This window comes from Callorhinchus milii, unplaced genomic scaffold, assembly GCF_018977255.1.
Source record: "Callorhinchus milii isolate IMCB2004 unplaced genomic scaffold, IMCB_Cmil_1.0 Scaffold1, whole genome shotgun sequence".
Classification (NCBI taxonomy): domain Eukaryota; kingdom Metazoa; phylum Chordata; class Chondrichthyes; order Chimaeriformes; family Callorhinchidae; genus Callorhinchus; species Callorhinchus milii.
In genome coordinates, this window is record NW_024704742.1 from 121,120,974 (window position 1) to 121,135,345 (window position 14,372).

The 14,372-nt window shown below is 40.2% G+C and overlaps 1 protein-coding gene across 11 annotated transcripts in view; it reads right to left on the minus strand.

Moving 5' to 3' along the window:
- kif2a (kinesin family member 2A) overlaps positions 1-14,372 on the minus strand; it is a 54,285-nt gene that overhangs the window by 6,517 nt on the left and 33,396 nt on the right. For 6 of the 11 annotated variants that reach the window (XM_007892136.2, XM_042335057.1, XM_007892135.2 and 3 more), the window contains 7 exons: positions 13,771-13,881; positions 11,948-12,015; positions 5,565-5,712; positions 3,662-3,763; positions 1,707-1,842; positions 992-1,066; positions 227-319 (listed from right to left, as the gene is read on the minus strand). In XM_007892136.2, coding sequence (XP_007890327.1) covers positions 227-319; positions 992-1,066; positions 1,707-1,842; positions 3,662-3,763; positions 5,565-5,712; positions 11,948-12,015; positions 13,771-13,881 — 733 coding nt within the window. Of the gene's footprint in view, positions 1-226; positions 320-991; positions 1,067-1,706; positions 1,843-3,661; positions 3,764-5,564; positions 5,713-9,988; positions 10,106-11,947; positions 12,016-13,770; positions 13,882-14,372 lie in introns of all 11 variants that reach the window. The other 5 variants (XM_007892140.2, XM_007892139.2, XM_042335079.1 and 2 more) reach the window with 3 other exon arrangements.

Genomic DNA, 14,372 nt, shown 5'->3' on the forward strand with positions numbered 1-14,372 from the left:
GGTTTTCTGTTTACCAATCAGTAAAGGATACTAAAACAGCAAAATCTTTCCTAACCTTTGTTAGGCAGCTGATGTCCACCGTGTGCTATCCCAGTGACCCAGCTGTGATTGGCATAGACTCAGAAGTCTAAGTGGTGCAATATATATTCACAGGCTCTCTCTATGGCATAGTGCCCACATATTTTCAACATACTAAAATAAACTAAATTGTTGTTCTGATTTTTACCTCTACTGTTCAGTCGTTCTAAGATTTTTTGTTCTAAGACTTCTCTGCTTATTCCTAAGATTTCTTGTTCTTTCTTTAGCTCTTTGATTCTGTCTGAATGAGAAATGATTAACTTGGGTTAACTATGGCTGGAAGGGGTTGTACAGATCTTTTTTATTGTTTTAAGTGAAAAAGCACACATCAGTCGATATTGATAAATGTATAACATTTAAATCCCTTAAGTAAGAGCTGGAGAAGTGGCACATAAGAATCCGCATACACTTCTTCCAGAAGTGGAAATTGAAGGAAAAAAGAAATCAACTTTTTATGATTTTTTTTCTCTTCCAATTAGACTTGGCCTTGCCTTGGCTCAGTGCTCTAGCAACAACAGTAAACAGTCTGAGGAATCTTTAACTAATCATACAGCAATACGATTCCTTAATTTGCAGTTTTAGTTTATATTTTCTTCCCTTTTCTGGTCTGTATTACTTTCCTTCTAGGTATCCTGAATATTACATTCTCACTGAGATTACATTAGTTAGACCGTCCAGACTGTTTGCCAACCAGTAAGGATATTGAGATGGTATCATCTTCGCTGACTTATTTCTCAGTTAAGTTAGACAAGCACATGTTCATTGTTAGGTGAGCTGGTCCCATTGACCCAGCCATAATCTGGGCAGATGAGAAATTTAGGTGCAGTAATTAGTATTCTGCTCTCTCTATGACACTACTCCCTAAATATGCTCAACATATTGCAACAAACTGAACTGTCACTATGGAATTTACCTTCGCTGGATAGCTGTTCTAACATTTTGCTTCCTTCTCTGCTTTTTCTGCTTCTTTTTAGCATTCTGATTCTGCCTGTACAAAAAATGGTTAACTTGGGTTACCTCTGAACAGGAAAAGAAAGTGCAGATAATTTAGTAATCTGTTCTGTCAAAGGAAAAGATCAGGCATATTCATGATGTGAAAATGTAAACTCCATGTGAAGGTTGGAGAGTCTTTGTTGAAGAAGTAATAAAAGACAGTCTAGCAGAAGCTCAAGGGAGCAGAAAATTTAAGAGATGAACGAAAAAGTAACTGGGAAGGTAAGCAATCCTTAAACAGGGATTTCCTCAATTTATCAATCTCTTCTCAATTTTCCAATTAGAGCCTTCAATTCAATGCTGCACATTTCTAAGCACTTAGCAACCAGTAGAGCATTGTGGTCATTTGGTTTCTCCTCATTTCTTGCAGGGTCATCCCCCCAACGTGAAAGGCACTATATAAATGTACAATTGCATTGTACTGCAGAGAAGCATTCATCCTGTACAAGTTTCAAAAACTTGCTGACTGGGGGAAAGATCGGATGTAAATTTTAGACATTAATGAACAAAGAAAATAATATCATTAGGTTGGCTTTATCTTAAATCTTGATTCACAAAAATACAGGTATCAGTACAAATAGCTTCATGCTAAGGGGCACTCTTACCATTCTTCAGCTACTTGTTTGTAAACCTACCTCGTAGTTCTGCTAGAATTTCAATCTTCTGATCTAGAATAGACTCCAACTGTGTGGAGTATGCATCCACATCATAATCCACTTCCTCGGTCATTTCCAAAAGTACTTTTTCATCCGCTAACCATCGAATTGATTCCTTCAGATACAAAATAAATTGTTAATTCCATTGCAATAGATTATATGCTACATTAATGGGAGATTATATATAATAATTCACAGCATATTGCTGGCTTTCAAAAATAGCAACAAACCATTTCACAAATAAAGTTCAACAACAACAAATTCCATTTAAATAGCATCTTTCAAGTTGGAAGGACGTCCCAAGGCACTTGACAGTTAAGTGTTTGCACTCGAGCTGGGGGTTAGAATCAAGAGAGGTGGAGGGTAGGGAGGCTGAAGGAACGGTCAGAGGGAGGCCTTGACATGGGGTCAACTTCCACATGTATGCTGATGACACCCAACTCTACCTCCACCCTTGACTCTAGGACCACTCCTGACAGAATGTCTGTCAGACATCAAGTCCTGGATGAGAGCTAATTTTCTTCAGTTGAACGACAACGAGACCGAGGCTCTCCTGATTGGCTCCTGTCAGCGCCTCCACAGCTCAGGCGCTGACAGCATCACCATCCATGGCTGCACACTCCACCTTACTAAGTCAGTCCGGAACCTTGGAGTCTTGTTTGACCCTCAACTATCCTTTCTACCCCACATCTGTGCCATGACCCGCTCTGCCTTCCCCCACCTCCGCAACATCACCCGGCTCCACCACTGTCTTACTCCAGAGGCCACTGAAGCCCTCATACATGCTTTCATTATATCGAGGCTTGACTATGCAAACTCACTGCTTGTCGACCACCCCAACTCCTCCTTCCATTGGCTGCAGATCACCCAGAACTCTGCAGTCCGTGTCCTCTCCCACACCAGGTTCCGTGACACTACCTCTCCCGACTCCACTGCCTTCCCATCACACAGAGGATACAGTTCAAGATCCTGGTCCTCACTTTCAAAGTCCTCCATAGTCTTGCTCCCCCCCTAACTCTGCGACCTCCCAAACCCCTACCATCTTGCTCACTCCCTCCACTTAGCAGGCTCTGGCCTACTTCATGTCCCCCGCCTCACTCGCCCCACTATTGTCAGGCGGGCCTACTGCGACTCTGCCCCCACCCTCTGGAACTCCACCTCGTCCCCTCCCTTGCCTCATTCAAGGCCCGTCTCAAGACCCTTCTTTTCGACCATCCTTTCGATCCTTCCGGCTTCCCCTCCACCCTCCCCGATCCCGACCCCCAGCTCAGATCTGAAACTCTGTTCAGCACCTTAGGACGTCCTCCTGACGTGAAAGGCGCTATACAAATGTAATTTTGTTGTTGAAGGAGGCAAAGGAGGAGGCGAGGCTGAGGGATTGAGGATGGAGTTACAGAGGTTGGGGGCAGGAAAGCTGAAGGCCCTACCTCTGATGGTGGGGCGGGCAAGGTGGGGGACATGGAGTAGAGCAGTTGGTATGGCATTAATACTTCACAGAGGCAGAGAAGAGCAAGACCATGGAGGGCTTTAAAAGTGAGGATGAAAATTTTAAACTCGATCCTCTGAAGGATGGGGAGCCAGTGGATCTGGGGAAGGACGGGTGTAATCGGTTCACGGAACTTGGTACAGGAGAGGACATGAGCTGCAGAGTTCTGAATAATCTACAGCTTGTGGAGGGAAGAGTTGGAAAGTCTGGCGAGCAAGCAGTTAGCATAGTCAAATCTGGACGTGCTGAATGCCGGTTCTGGAAGACAAGTGAGAGGCAGTGTTGGCTTGGCCGAGGAGTCGGGCAATGTTGCAGAGATGAGAGAAGCCATAACGGGTTTGCAAATATCCATAAACAATTCAAATGGTTTAGCATATGTAAAAATCAAATGTTGCAATTAATATATCAAATGTAATTTGCAAATATAGACATCACCAAACAATCTTACCTGGAAAATTGCCCTGTGATCTTCCACCACCTGTTCTTCCATTTCTACCATCTGAGACACAGCTTCATGGAAAGTGAACAGTTGAGGTGAAACCTCCTCTTCCTTGAAACATAGGTAAAAGGCTGAATCAGCCATTAAAGTTTTTAACTGAAAAAATATTTTTTAAACAGAGAAGAAAACTGAGGCTTAAGTAGAGTTCTTACACATTGATTTAAAAGTTAATCTACATTTTTCAATCAATGTTTATACGCAATAGTCCTGTAAATTTAAAACAGGTTAGACCAATAATGAGTGCAAATTGAATAAGTTTTTTTTAAAAGAAATTCCTTTGTCCATCATTTTGTACATTTACTCAAAAGATTTTTTCCTAAAACAAACATTTTTAAAAAAAATTCTGCTTTAGGCAGTAACTTTCAGCTGCACATTGTTCAGTGTTCAGAAATGACTGTTGATTTAAACAGCTGTGGCAGTACAATTGGCCTCAGTGCATATTTAAAGGGCAGAAAAGACAAAATGGCTTCAAGTGAGGTGTTCCAAGATACTTTGCTACTCCAACATATTGAAGTCTGCTTTCAGCGTTTCCATGGTAAAACTCGCTACTAGAATAAATCCTGCAATGAGTTTAAATGGCTTGAAAACCAATAATCTATTCAAAGTAGCTTTATGAAATTACTTAAGTTCAATAATTTAATAAAGCGACTCATTGTAAGTGCCTTTTCAAAACAAACATTGTGACGCAACAATTTTATGCAACATTTTCAAAATAAACTACAAACTGGTGAAATTCATCCATGTGCATTCACAAACAGTAAAAAAAAACACCTGGTATACTCCAAATAGAACATGGAACATAAGGATTAACATTATAAAAACTAAAATTCCAGTTTCATACACAAAGTATCTGTCAGATCAGAGAACATTTAAACACAGAAGGTTTGCTTAAGATCACTTAAAAACATGTTTTTGTAGATGCAAGTAACTTTGATAAAGCGACAATTGATCTGAAAGCTGAAAAGGCAAAACACTACACAGTTTAAAGCCAAGTGATGTTAAAGTATGATTATTCAGTTCATGGATGGATATTTGCCAATGCATCATATTTGTTGAATTTATTTTTACTCGCAGCCCATTTATCATCAAATAACCATAATTCAGTTAAAAACTAAAATACGCATAAAATGACAGACATCAAGTCCTGTATGAGCTGTAACTTTCTTCAGTTAAACACAGACAAGACCAAGGCCCTGCTGCTTTGCTCCCGTTAGTGCCTCAGCACCCTAGGCATCGACAATATCAATCTGCACGATTGTACATCTCACCTTATTGAGCCACTGTGGAACCTCAGCATCTTGTTTATCTGCCACTGTCCTTCAAACTCTACATCTGTGCTCTTACCCATGCAGATTTCCCTCAACGCCTATCAAATTCAAGATTTTCTTTTTGACCTTCAAATCCCTCCAGAGTCACCACACCCTACCTCCACAACCTACTTCAATCCTAACGATCTGGTTGCTCCTTTTGCTCAGTGAACACTAGCTTTTTAAACTTTACAGTAGTACATCCCTAGTGTGGTAGTAACGGTAACATAGTGCAGTAGTGATGGTCATGTACACCGCCCGATCCTTTACTACCATCAGTAGGTGGGCTTTCAGCTATTCTGCCCTTGCTCTCCGGAACTCCATCTCTGACTTACTCCATGCCTCACCTCGTTCAAGGTTCATCTTAAGATGTACCTGTTTGACCACACTTTCGGTCATCTTTTGCCTTCCCACCCACCTTTGACTCCTATCCCAGCTCAGGTTTCCAGCTAGCAGCAATAAGCAATTTCTATGACTTGCCTGACATGTAAGTTGCTAAATATAAATTGTATTATACTGTAAAATAAAAAATTGAGAATACTCACATTTTGTTCACAGAGCAGTTTAAGGTCATCTCGCTGAGGAGAGCTTCCTAATCCCCACTGCGCTTCCAGAGCATCAAGCTGACTCGGCACAAGAATATTAGCTCGTCCATCTCCTGAACCATTTTGATCCACAGTCAGCTCTTTAACTCTGAATTCAAGAAAAANCACAAGAGGGGGCGGGGGGATAAAGAACAATTTAAAATGTTTCATGTTTCAAGAGAATTTTTAATTTTACAGTAGTACATCCCCAGTGTAGGAGTAAGGGTAAAATAGTGCAGTAGTGAGATGGTCATATACAATTATTTTAGATAAGCCACAACCTTCTATGAAATACCAATAGTGAATTTATACAAACTTGCTGTGTAACTCCGTATACAAATTGAACTTCTATTATCACATGAACAAGTTTTATATCACAAAAACTTCTCTTTTCCAAGTAATTGATGTAGTATGAATGGGAAGCAACGCAGAACAGACCCTTGACATTCTGGGAAGACATTCTGTCCATTTGCGATCAGGGCTCTCTTGTCCTCCTTGACCTCTCAGTTGCTTTCGACACCGTCGACCACTCTATACTCATCCACCGCCTCACCTCTCACCTCAACGGCACTGTCCTTGATTGGTTCAGATCATACCTCTCACACTGCCTGCACTTCACCTCATCAAACGACTTCTCCTCTAACCCCCGGACCGTCTCGTGTGGCGTTCCTCAGGGCTCTGTCCTTGGTCCCCTCCTCTTCAATATCTATATGCTCCCTCTTGGTGACATCATCCGCAGACATGGGGTCAACTTCCACCCTTGACTCCAGGACCACTGCTGTGCTGACAGAATGGCTGTCAGACATCAAGTCCTGGATGAGAGCTAATTTTCTTCAGTTGAACGTCAACAAGATCGAGGTCCTCCTGATTGGTTCCTCACCTCAGGCGCTGACAGCATCCCCATCCATGGTTGCACACCCCACCTTGCTAAGCCAGTGCGGAACATTGGCATCATGTTTGACCTTCGACTATCCTTTCAATCCCACATCTGCGCCAAGACCCGCTCTGCCTTCCCCCACCTCTGCAACGTCGCCCGGCTCCAACACCGTCTCACACCATAGACCATCGAAACCCTTATAAATGTCTTCATTACACCGAGGCTCGACTATGCAAACTCATTGCTTGTCGGCCTCCCCAACTCCTCCCTCCACAGGGTGTAGATCATCCAGAACTCTGCAGCCCAATTCTTCTCCCACACGAGGCTCTGCAACCCTATCACCACCATCCTTGCCCAACTCCACTGGCTTCCCATCACACAGAGGATACAATTCAAGATCCTGGTCCTCACCTTCAAAGCCCTCCAGTCTTGCTCCGCCCTACCTCTCCGACCTCCTAACCCCCTACCACCCTGTTCGCTCCCTCCGCTCAGCGGGCTCTGGCCTGCTTCACGTCCCCCGCCTTTCTCACCCCACTATTCGCAGCCAAGCCTTCTGCCATTCTGCCCCCACCCTCTGGAACTCCATCCCGCATTGCCTCCGTCTCACCCCCTCCCTCGCCACCTTCAAGACCCACCTCAAAACCCTCCTCTTCGACCTTGCTTTCATTTTCTCTGCTTCCCCCCCTGCCCTCCACCCTCCCCAATCCCGATCCCCAGCTCGGGTCCGTAACTCTGTCCAGCACCTTGGGACATCCTCCCAAAGTGAAAGGCGCTATACAAATGTAATTTTGTTGTTAAGAAATTCTGCCTTGGCACCTCCACTGCAATCGCCTTTTTTCATTCATCATCTTTTGTTCCCATTGCTAAGTAAATTGGCAATCAAACCAGCTACCTTGCCATTAATTTCATGAGCTTTAGCATCTTAAAGTATCATATGTGGATATCAAATACCTTCACAACATCCCAGTAAATTAATATCCACTGGAAGTTTAGTTACTTCACGAATTCTGGTGGGTACTGAGGCAGGACCGAATCCATTTTGAGTACTGCTTATAACAACTGTGATCTTTAAATTAGCATCAATAAAACCCCATGCAATATTCTCAAACAGTTTTCCCAATAAGCTCCCTCAATGACCCGATGGATAGTGTAAAGGTAACGCTCATTGTTGTGTGAGGCAACAAGGCCAGAAAATTGCAAGTAGAAAAGGATTTAGGAGACCTGCTGCTATTAAAGGAAGAAAATTAACAAAGGTACATCCCAGAACAAGATTTATGTACATATAGCAAAAAAGTATTTTAACCAAGGTGCAAAGTTCTTAATGGAACTGTGTCCCTAGGCAATTTTCCATCATAAGATGATAAAGTTGCTCTATATTATGTGTAGTTTGAACGAATAAGAGAAAAATTCACAGCTGTTGTGGTGTAGGCACTTTTGAATTCACAAATACTTCCTAGATTTTTAAATCTATATTTGGATTGAATTTATTACAATATAAATGTTTTGTGTTCCCTGCCTGATCCACCTCACCATTGGTGGATGAGTTTTCAGTCATTCTGTCCCAGTTCTCTAGAAATCCATCTCTAGAATCACCCCCTCCCTTGGCACATTTGAAGCTCCCCTTAAAACCTTTTGTTTCGACCATGCTATTGGTCACCTTCCCTCCCCACTCAGAACTCCCCACCACCAGTTGGGGCTTGTGTAGTGTTTTGAGATGTCCTCCTAACATGAAAGGTGCTATAAAATATAAAATTTAAATATTAAATTGTTGTATTCCCAATCCAGAGACTCAATCAATGTATTTGAAACCAATGATGCAGATATCTTAAAAATGCCCAAACCATGATATAGGCACAAATTGATTTGGATGATACAATACTAATGTATGAGGGGACATCCTGGTGCCCAGTGAGTGCTCAATCTCAGGAGGGTGGGACCAAGGTGTCATGTTTGTCAAGGGAATGTAAGAATCAAGCCCACCCTCTATGACGGTCTCAATAGTCCAGTTCCTGAGACAGGCAGGTCCATAGTATCCCAGGGCACTGTTGAAGACAGCCCAGCCAGCTTGGCTCATTGGCAGGACTTGGAAGGGGCAAACCAGTCACAGATGGCAAGGAATCTTCCCACTCAGTTCCCCCTAACCCTGCAAGCCAAAGCACATAACGGGTAGGGTAGCCCAAGCTGGACAAGCAGCGAGAAAGCTTGCCAGACAACAGGACCCTATAGAACACTCTGGGGTCTCCAAGCCTTGGCTCTTGCCAACCTGCAGCTAATAATCTCAGAAACTAGATAAGCAGTGTCCCTCCAGGGAGAGAATGCACATTCCATTCCAGTAAACATCTCTTGAATTTCCATGTATAGGTGGGATCCATGGAACCTTTGGGGTTTTGATACGCTTAAGCATGGTGATGGGTTCCCGGTTATGTCAAGACACCTGGCTGACCCCAAAAAATATGAAATATTACAACAATTCAAAAAAAATGGCCGTTTTCATGACTTGGTTAACATCCATTAATAGGACTCTAAAGTTTGCTTAACCAAGGCTAGAATATTCAGCAATGGACCACTAACAGTAGGATTGTGTACAACTCGTCTGATGGACGACTGAATACATTCTAAATCCAAAATATGATCACTGCACTCTAGCCCTTAATAAGTAAAACCTTTTTGTACATAACATTCATTCGAGTACAACTTTTCTTTCTCAAAAATTCCCATTATGTTGACAAATGTATGTTTGGTTTACCCACTTCCAATTTTCCCCTCTGCTGAACAATGGTCTACAGGTGCTGGTACCTGACCCAAGTTCAGTCTTCATGTGAGAACCAGATGCATATCAACAGCCTGGCATTTATGCCATTCACAGGAGAGCAAAAATCCTGACCCCTCCAAGCTTCTACACAAGCTTCACTTTCTAGCAGAAGCCACTGGATAATGGGTGGACACTAATTAGCAGGCTGGAAACCCTCACAGTTTCATACGACTTCTGAATATTTAAGATTGTGAAGAGTTTTGGAAAACAGGCTCAAGTACTAACTTAATTAGGAAGTCGATTTTCCGCAGTTCTTTTTCCAATACTGCAGAAAATTAAACCTAGAATCTTCAAGTTGGAAAAGCTGTTTCATAGTGATTTTACTACCTGAGCCATAAGGGTAGCTCTGAGACAGCTACTCATGTCAGTTCCTGGTCTATTCTAATAATGTTTTCACAAACTTCAGTTATTCCGATGAGAACAATGTATATGAATAATAAATAAAATTTGAAAAACTAGATACAAGCATGCAAAGTACATTTTTAAACTAAATATTCTAAAAATTATGGAAAACATGCAAAAGAAATTGACATGCAACACATTCAGTACAGCTTCAAATAAACAATAAACCAAAGTGCAATTTGTTCATTTGGCCCAGTAAGTACTCTGGATTGGATGGGAGGAGGAAGAAAGAGGAAAAAAAAAAGTAGATGGGATAGGGGGAAACTGAGGAAATGGAATAGAAAAGACGTAGACCTGGTAGGTGAAGGAGGGAAGTCATCATATTCGAGGTAAGTAGGAGAAAGGTCAGAACGGCTCCCACCGCCCTGCTGAAAGGGAATGTCCGATGGACTTATTCCAAATTCCTTTACTCTGCAGTACCAAGCAAAAGAGTAAACAAAGAGGGAAAAAAATACCCAGTCAGGACAGAGCAGTAGTTATAATGTGAAAGACATTTATGCATCGATAGTCACAAATTTAAAAGACTGAAATTTGAATGTTGAATCAAATTTGGGTGTGATACATCTAATAGAATGTTGCTTGCTAAAAATAATTCATACCCATATTAATAAAATTATTTGTGAATCTAACAGAACAATCATTTCAGTTTTGTACAGAAATCTTAGGTCCTAGTCCGCATTATCATTTAAAAAATAAATGTGTGCGCAACATACAACTTGCATATATTTTGCTCCCTTCACCTAGGATAACATCTTGGCAGCACTGTCCAGTGGCTGGGTTAGACTCTAAGCAAGGAAGAAGGTGGAGGCGACAATAGGCACGGTTAAAGAGGTAAGTTTTCAGGTGGGATTTAAAGAGAAAGAGGGGGTGAGGCAGCCAATTTGCACATACAAATGTCCCACAAACAGACATGAAGAAATACATAAGGGAGGAGAAAGTGAGTTTTTTTTTCCCCCCACCCCGAGTGTCTGGGTCAACTATTCCCCAGATAAATGAATGGTCATTCATGTCATGGCTGTACGTGGAACATTGCTGTGTCAAAAGGCTGCCAAGTTCACCTATAAAATATATAGTCACTACGTTCTATAGTAAATCCTGTAAAGTGCTTTGAGATGGCTTGAAGATGCGATAAGGCATTCCATCAAATGGAAGGATTATACAACAATTATAATTAAAGCACTCTTGAATTCCCTTTGTACAGATGTTTTACACAACTTCTAAAATAAAAACATTAACCCAACTTGCATCATAGACCCCATTATATTCAAGTGCTTAGGACATGTGGTTAGAAGGCAATGAGAGGAAACCACCTTTGAGTCTATTAAAATTTCATGTATTAACATTATTATGTATAAGTACCACAGGTATACCATGTATGTGAACAGTTCAAAGAAAAACGCTTTCCAAGGGATGTCTAAGGCGTTTGTTATCCTATGTGAAGGATGCTATATAAATTCAAGTTATTGTTGTAGTAACTGACGATATAAGTTGCAATAAGATACAAGCCTTCTGTCCCGTCATGTCCCAGAATGAAAGAGCACATAATGGGAGAAAAAACAAAAAACAGCTGAGATGTTTTAAAAGGTTTTTTAGTGAGGATATTGCACAATGGGCAGTGCTATACATAAAAAAAACTTCCCACCCAGCCCTCCACTGGACAACGGAAAAAGAAACAACTTTGGATTCTTTTCAGATGTGACGCTGAGGTTCTATTTTCCTGTTCTATGGTTCAGGTCATACATCAGGACAAATATTCCATAGAATTGTTGTCCCACAGGATTATTTTGAAGAAGAACAGAAAACTGAAAGAGACTTCTGGCTAAGATTCATTCCACATCCATAAAAGCTAATTTAGTCTTTCATCTCGTAGCAGTTTGTGGGACAAGCTAGTGCAGGTTAGCTGCTCCATTTGTCTACAGATTAGGCACCAAAGCAATTCACTGCATTGAGCAATACATTTCAAGTGATAATGCACTATATCAAAGTGATGAGCACGATATCAAATGTAAACATTATTATTTAATAGCACAGAACCTGTAATGTAAAAAATAATTTGTTAGAATTAATTTAATACCATTTAAGAAATAAAATATCTGGTTCCTGCATGAAGGATAGAAAGAAAAGAACTGTAGAGATTTAATTTTTAGATTTAAGTCAATAACTGGAAATATACTGTTGAAATAACAACTAAACAGTTTGTATTAGAATGGACATGGCTCATTCGACTGTATGCATATTATTTTAAAATCATACCTGTTCGCATATCTAAGTGTATTTAGTGTGTTCTCACAGGAACTCATTCCTGGGGAGATAGTGGCAATCTGTAAACACACAGATACAAAAAATGCACTTATGACTAAAGAATTTTCAAGGAATGATGTTTCAAAATCTCCTTTGGAATTAAACCCCAAAACTATTTTGCTAAAGTAGCATGTATTCCATGTACTGTTACAGCACTCAATTTCATAGGTCTGTGCTGGATACTTTATATATACTAACACAAATTATACCATCATCTAAAACTACAAATGTAAAGAAGTGGTTTCCACTCGCTACCCTGGAACTGTTTCACCACAACTCCAAAACAGCAAGGGAAGCATTGATAACCATTTGCACTAAACTACTTTAGCTTTAGTGTGGTTATGATTCCACAATATTAAAATAATGTGTCTGCAAATCAATTTGTAGCATTACCAAAAAACATTAATACAACTGCAGTAGAATGCTTAACTGCATCAGACTTCGATGCAGAAATAGATGTGGGGGCAAAAAAAACCCAGAAACTGTATGGTAGAAAAAAGGAAAGGTTGGTGCAGTGTGTTGCTAGAGACAGTATAACTCTTAATGGAAGAAGCTCTTGGCTAGCACTATAGTCAATTTGTATTATTATCAGTACCACCAACCCCAATGGGGTGGTCCCAACTAATGTGGATAAACGTCTCTCTACTGTAGTGCACTAACAATGCAGCAACATTTATTAGTACAATTGGAATGGAGTATTTCAAGAACACAATAGAGATAAGGAAATTTGTCTTAGAGACACAATTAATATCACCAGACATCATAAAACCTGGACTGGGAGAAATTGTATATTACATTAGCACAAAAAGATTAAAATATCCCAGAGTGGTCATAAGAGATGTAAGATTAAAAATGGAACCTATATAGATATTGTGTAAAACAGCAATGAGAACTTAAATCAGGATACGTTAGATACAGTTAGTACATTAGTATGAAAGATTACAAATATTCCAGAAGCGATCATGAGATATGTAATATTAATATTCTAAAATCCCCATTAAAATAATTAATAATGCTTATGGGCAAATCACATGGTTTGATGTAGCATTAAACCAAAAAAGACCTTTTCAGAAGGTCAAAGGTCTGTTGATAGAGGTCATCTCAGTGGGTTGGGACAGTCCGATGATTTCATTATTTTAAAGCAGTTAGATTTAGTGTAATCAGCAAGTAAACAAGATATCAATTGCAATTACTAGATACAAGTACTAAAAGAGGTAAAATGTGAATAAACAAACTTTATGTAAAATAGTATGTTGCCTTTTATACAATAAAACCAAATGTTTCATACTTGTCTGAATCAAATTAAAATTTAATTTGCAACCCACTAGACTTTATGCACAGGCAGCTGCATGTGATTGTTGCATGGATTATATAAATTGGAACTAAAACAATTGCAAGCAATTACATTTGACTATCTTTACACAAAGGCAGCTCAAGCTCTTGTTCCAGGCATTCAAACTTTATCCCTCAAGTGTGTGGACTCGAATGAAAAACACCCATTTGGAAGAGCTGCCAAAGGATGAGATTTATTTCTCATCGTGAAACTATATCCCAATACAAGTCATCACCATCAAGATTAGAGAAGATGTGTTTTTTTAAAAAAGCTACTTATTGAAATTCAAATAACTTGAAAGAGTTTCTGGTACAACCTACGGATTCTCATACAAACATTTTTTCTTTTGGTAAGGGACAACAGGGGAGGAAAATACATTAATTATAGAGCCAATTGAACTTTCAAACAAAAACGTTTTAAAATGTCTAAACCTAGAACTTACCATACAGGTTCTGGAGTTTTCTCCAATGAAAGAATCTCTGAGCACCTGAGTCAGTTTACTTGCTCGGAATGGAGTGTGAGGTTTATTTCGACCTAAGGCTCTGATACATTCCTGCAATTACATAAAATACATATTAAATCAAAAGACCCAAACAGTCTCAGTAAAATTCTAGACAAAACATTGTCTGAGACTGGATGACAGCAGACTAATAAAATGAAAATCTTCTCTCACCAAAAGGGTCCTACATGAAGTGAATTCTGAGATCCTTAAAAAACAGTATGGGTTGACAGTACAAAACAGGTCCCAATTCATTCAAAATTTTTAATCTCACTCAGAGAATCCACAAGGGTGGCTGGTTTAAGAATTGGAAAGGTCATAGCACTTCAGTTATGTGGTGCTGTTTAGAAGTGGAGTAAGACATGTTGGCGTGAGATAATAATAATCCTTGCATTTGATATAGTGCTTTTCACGTCTTCTAGATGTCTCAAAGCGCTTTACAGAATATGCTGTAAAGTGAATTGACTGTATATTTGTGGGTGAACCTCGGCAACCAATTGCACACAGCAGTGTCCCACAAACAGTCATGGATTGAAAATGACCAA